Raw genomic sequence first — 5,321 nt, 5'->3', positions numbered from 1 at the left:
TATTTGATGAACTTGTATAGATAACAAAAGTAACTAAAGTAAAAGTTTCTTGAATGTTTGAATTACAATCAAATATGAGAAATTGTTCACTTACCTCCTTAATAATTTATGTTAAATGATAAACGATATTTAACGATATTTTTTACTTCTTAACTATTATAATATCTATAAAAATTGTAACTTAGACATAAATTTCTAATATCAACCAAAGAAGCAATAAGATCATAATGATAGTAAACTTAATTCCCAAATCCCCATTGTTTTTTTTACGAGAACGGTTAACTTAAAACGCGTGATAAATAGCACGGCTGGATAACTCAAGTGATTAAGAGTTTATCCTCTGTCGTCCCAGGTATTGGGTTCGATCCTCGCTCACCCCGAGATTTATGAGAACAGATACTTATTTGTAAGATTATAAGTCATATTTGTCAAAAAAACGCATGCTAAAAAACGAAAGACACGTACGATTCTAGTTTTTCTAGAATAAAAAAAATTACTAACTAATAAACTAAATATTTGAAGGAAAAATAAAATAAAAGCAGAAAGAAAGTGTCACCGATCAACAAGACACAAAAGCAAAGTCAAAAAACGGACCGCCTTCCCAAAAAGAAAAAAAAGGTCCCACACATCAACTTGTGCACCTGCAACACAGCTAATAAAAACCCCAAATAAATAAAAAATAAAAAAACAGCCCACAGATCGGCACAGAAACTGTAGAAACGGCTCGGCCCATTTATGTGCCACAACCTGTTAAACTCTGACCCGCCCCACGTCAATTCTCCCTATCACTTTATTCCACGTCACCCTCTAATCTCTCTCCTCTCTTTCATCCAACGGTCCAGATCATCTCTCTCTCGTCATCTTACCCGCTATATATTTACCCCCATTCTAGACTCTTCCAAACACTACATCTAGCCATAATCAAATTCATATATACTTACAAGGTCTGTATCTATATATTAACCAGGGTTAGGTTATTATCTAACCAGGTGAAGAAGACATATATATACACACTTATGCAGAACTGAATGATTTGGACGGTGAATTGATTGATTGTTGAATTTGATAGCTGATTTGGTGGTGGAGAGAGACGGTGTGGTGTGTTTGTTTCGTATTGGCGTGACAAAGTAAGTGATTGTGTTATTTGGTAGCAGATTTGGTGGAGAGACGGTGTGGTTGTGTTTTGTATTTGCGTGAAGAAGTGATTGTGTGATATCTCTTCAGATCCGGCTGTTTGGTGAGTTTTTTGCTCTCGATTATTCGAGTTTATCAATGTTTCTGTTTCTATTCGCGTTTAAATTATCGTAAAATTTGTCGTATAGATTGAGGAGGGTGATTAATAATTTAGCAGCTTTTAAATTATCGTAAAATTTGTTGTATAGATCGAGGAGTGTGATTATTAATTTAGCAGCTCAATTAACAAATCTGATATATAAACATAGATATGAATGTATTTTGATGCATTTTGATTGAACGAGTGAAGGTGTTCATGTATGTGACCGTGTTAGAAGTTTGTTGTTATTGTGTATTGTTAATTATCAAGTTCAATGGATACAAAGGAATGTGTTATTGAGTGTTAATTAAGTTATTATATGTATGTGTAATTGTTTTTCGGTTCGGCTAAATCTGAATTAATTAGATGCTAATGTTGGATATACCTTTCCTTAATCTCTATTTTGTGAGCATTTTTTTTTTAATTTATTGCCTTAAATTTATTATTATATATTTATTTTGATACCTAGAGTGCATTTCTCACTTATTGGATCATGGTGAAGTGTACCTAGACTAGATCCTAGGTAGGTCCAAATGCATGAATCTGTTTATATGTTGGTTTATATATTATCCGAAGAAGAAATATATATTTGTATATATGGATCATACTTGGTTGTTAGTTATATATATCTCGAGCTATAACTGTGTATGTGGCTCATTTTTTGGCAGATTGTGGTGTGCTGCTATATATATCATCAGATCAGATGGCTTTCTAGGTGTAGATCTTGGATTAGTGTCTATAATATTGCGGTGTATTTAATCGTTGCTGATTTGATTAATGTTCGTTCTTGGATTGGGATTTTTCGTTCAAGTAGTGTCATCGGCTTCTGAGTTTGGCGCTCTTTTGGGAGTGAGGAAGGTTGCTTCCGTTGCCATCTGTGTTGCCGATAAGGACAATCAGTGTTCTCTGCTATTTCATGTCGCGTAACTCTGACAGCCCTGTTCAAACACAGATGGCGGTAGCAGTTATGAGCAGTCCACTTGGTAGGGATTACCAGAGAAGCAATATGATGGAAGGGAAGCCTACTGGTACAAGGCGTGTTTTTGTGCAGACTGAAACAGGATGTGTGTTAGGGATGGAATTGAATCGTAGTGACAATGCACATACTGTGAAGAGGAGATTGCAGATTGCCCTCAACGTTCCAATTGAGGAGAGCTCGCTGACTTATGGTGACAGGGTTCTTGATAATGACCTCAGTGCTATTCGGAATGATTCCCCTCTGCTTCTTACAAGAAACTTGATCCACAGAAGTTCATCAACACCTTGTCTCTCTCCTCGTGGCGGTGATCTCCAACAGAGAGATCAGAGTGGTCCAATTGAGATATTGGGTCATTCGAAAGTCTTTGTCAAGACAAAACAACTTGTCAAAGAAATTGTCAAGGGGATGAAGATTGGGGTTGAACCACTTCCTGTTCATGGCGGGCTTGGAGGTGCATACTACTTCAGAAACAGTAGAGGTGAGAGTGTTGTTATTGTGAAGCCTACAGATGAAGAACCTTTTGCTCCAAATAATCCGAAAGGTTTTGTTGGAAAAGCTCTAGGGCAACCTGGTCTGAAACGTTCAATCCGTGTTGGGGAAACAGGGTTCAGAGAAGTTGCAGCTTATCTACTTGATTATGACCATTTTGCTAACGTTCCTCCCACTGCACTTGTGAAGATCACTCACCCTATCTTTAATGTGAATAATGGGGTTAATGCCAAGAAAACTCAAAGCAAGCAGCCTGTGAGCAAGATTGCTTCCTTTCAACAGTTTATCCACCATGATTTTGATGCCAGTGATCATGGGACGTCGAGTTATCCTGTTTCTGCTGTGCATCGTATTGGGATATTAGATATTAGGATTTTGAACACTGACAGACATGCTGGGAACCTACTTGTGAGGAAGCTTGATGGTTGTGGGGGATTTGGTCAGGTAGAGCTCATTCCAATTGATCATGGTCTTTGCTTGCCAGAGAGCTTGGAGGATCCATACTTTGAGTGGATCCATTGGCCTCAGGCTTCAATTCCGTTTTCGGATGATGAACTGGAGTATATCCAAAATCTAGACCCTTTTCAGGATTCAGATATGCTGCGAGAGGAACTACCAATGATTCGGGAGGCTTGTCTCAGGGTATTGGTTCTCTGCACTATTTTTCTCAAGGAAGCTGCGAGCTTTGGTCTTTGCCTTGCTGAGATAGGGGAGATGATAAGCAGAGAATTTCGTCGTGGCGAAGAGGAGCCGAGTGAGCTAGAGATTGTGTGCATGGAGGCAAGAAGGCTGATGGCTGAGAGGGAGGTCATATCCCCTAGAAGTCACACAGAAGATGATGGTATTCAGTTTGATATTGACTGTGAAGATGTGGGATTTGACTTTTCTGAGGAAGTATTGACTAGATCTTCTTTCCATTTTGGGGGAGGTGGCTCTAATGGGCGGAATCCACTGTCTATTCTAGAGGAAAGCATTGAGGAGGTTGAGGAAGAGGAGGAAGAAGCTGAAGGCATAGTTGAAGATAAGAAACCCATTATATTTGCAAGCCCTGCAAAAAAACTTAACATTTCCAAACTATCTATGTCACTCAAGAAAACTAGTTTAGATGAGAGCATGAAGTTCCAAAAGTTCTCAGCAAGCAAGCCAGAATATGGTTACAACACAAACTCATCAGCTGGACATAGAAGCGCAGATGAGCAGCTTCCTGCCAGTGCTAGCTTCGTGAAATTTTCGGATATGCGCGAGGAAGAGTGGGCTTTGTTTCTAGAGAAGTTCCAGGAGTTGCTCTATGCTGCATTTGCTCAGCGTAAGTCTGTGACCCTTGGACAGAAGCAGAGACAGAGGCTTGGTACTTCATGCCAGTTTTGAGATTGAGGTTTTACTATATGTTTCCGGCAGACAAGACTGGAATAAGACCGCAGACTTTGAGAAGTTTTTTGAATTAGGTTTGCTTGCTTATGCGTTTATAAACCGATGTTGATGTAGCTGGGACTTGGGAAGCAGTGAGAAAAAACCATTGTAAATATTTTTTTAGAGGCAGCTGAGTGAAAGGCTGGACTAGATGTAGTAATTTTTTTTTTTCTTTTAACTTTCACTCTCGGACTTGTTTGATAAATAATTTGTAGAATGCAATAAAAAAGAATAAAAAGTTTGTAGATATTGAATTAAGATGTTCCTGTACTCTTTGATTATTTTCCAACCTGAGAATTATATATAATTGATCAGCTAGAAAGTGCAGTTCAGACTATACTATGTGTTTTGGAGATTGTAAGGTACTTCTATTTGATGTATATGTAGTGTTCTTGAAGGGATGTTTCGGCATAAAACTGTAGTCTGAAAGCATCTATGACAGGTTAGTAAAATTGATTAGTTTGCAAGTTGTTTGTCTCATTTAGTGTTTGAACTGCTTAGATCTGATTATTATAGGGCAAATCTGAGTTGTTAATTAAACAAACGGATTGTTCAGCTTTTCGTAGCCCGAAATTGATGTTCATCCTTTTACATCTCTTCAAATGCATGCCTACTAACCCACTGTGGTTCCTTGGTTTGTATCATTGATCCCATTTTTTCCCCGATTTGCACATTTGTTTTTTTTTTCATTTCTTAGTGTTTGCAAAAATGAGGAGTTGCTTTCTAATTACCAAGTTCTTGTATGTATAATTGACAGTCCTAATGCGATTTTAGATGTTTATTGTGGTGTGTATATGTAGATATGCTACTAATGTTTGCCAAAGCTACTGATGTGTATCCGTGGTATGAGTTGCTTATTGACCTCTTGGTTACTACCTTTATTCTAGACCTTTAAGGTTGCATAACCCATACAAAACATTAACAGAAATAACAAATAGAAATGACTTTACAAAACATTGCTTATAGAAGGTACCTGAGATTTTTTTTAGTTGCGTGATGAATTATTGTGTTTCCAGAACAGCTGGCTACCTATATACACATTGCTTTCTGTTATTAAAAAAAGATTAGCAGCTACCTCCTGTCCATTTCCAACACTAATATTACATTTGCATTCCTTATCTTATCACTTGTAAGTGACATAATAATATCTGAACTTTAGTGATATACCTA

The 5,321-nt window shown here is 37.6% G+C and overlaps 1 protein-coding gene across 1 annotated transcript; it reads left to right on the top strand.

Moving 5' to 3' along the window:
• The first annotated feature begins 899 nt into the window (after positions 1-899).
• LOC141678048 (phosphatidylinositol 4-kinase gamma 7) lies at positions 900-4,409 on the top strand. Its single transcript, XM_074484234.1, has 2 exons — positions 900-1,237; positions 1,942-4,409. The coding sequence occupies exon 2, from the start codon at positions 2,190-2,192 to the stop codon at positions 4,107-4,109; it is 1,920 nt and encodes a 639-aa protein (XP_074340335.1). The 5' UTR covers positions 900-1,237; positions 1,942-2,189; the 3' UTR covers positions 4,110-4,409.
• Positions 4,410-5,321: the final 912 nt, after the last annotated feature.

The sequence above is a fragment of the Apium graveolens genome, chromosome 8 (genome assembly GCF_009905375.1).
Source record: "Apium graveolens cultivar Ventura chromosome 8, ASM990537v1, whole genome shotgun sequence".
Taxonomy (NCBI): Eukaryota; Viridiplantae; Streptophyta; class Magnoliopsida; order Apiales; family Apiaceae; genus Apium; species Apium graveolens.
This window is presented reverse-complemented; position numbering and strand designations above follow the sequence as displayed.

Excerpts from the sequence above, each read along its gene's own strand:
- LOC141678048 (XM_074484234.1), top strand. The coding sequence starts at position 2,190 with ATGTCGCGTAACTCTGACAGCCCTGTTCAAACACAGATGGCGGTAGCA.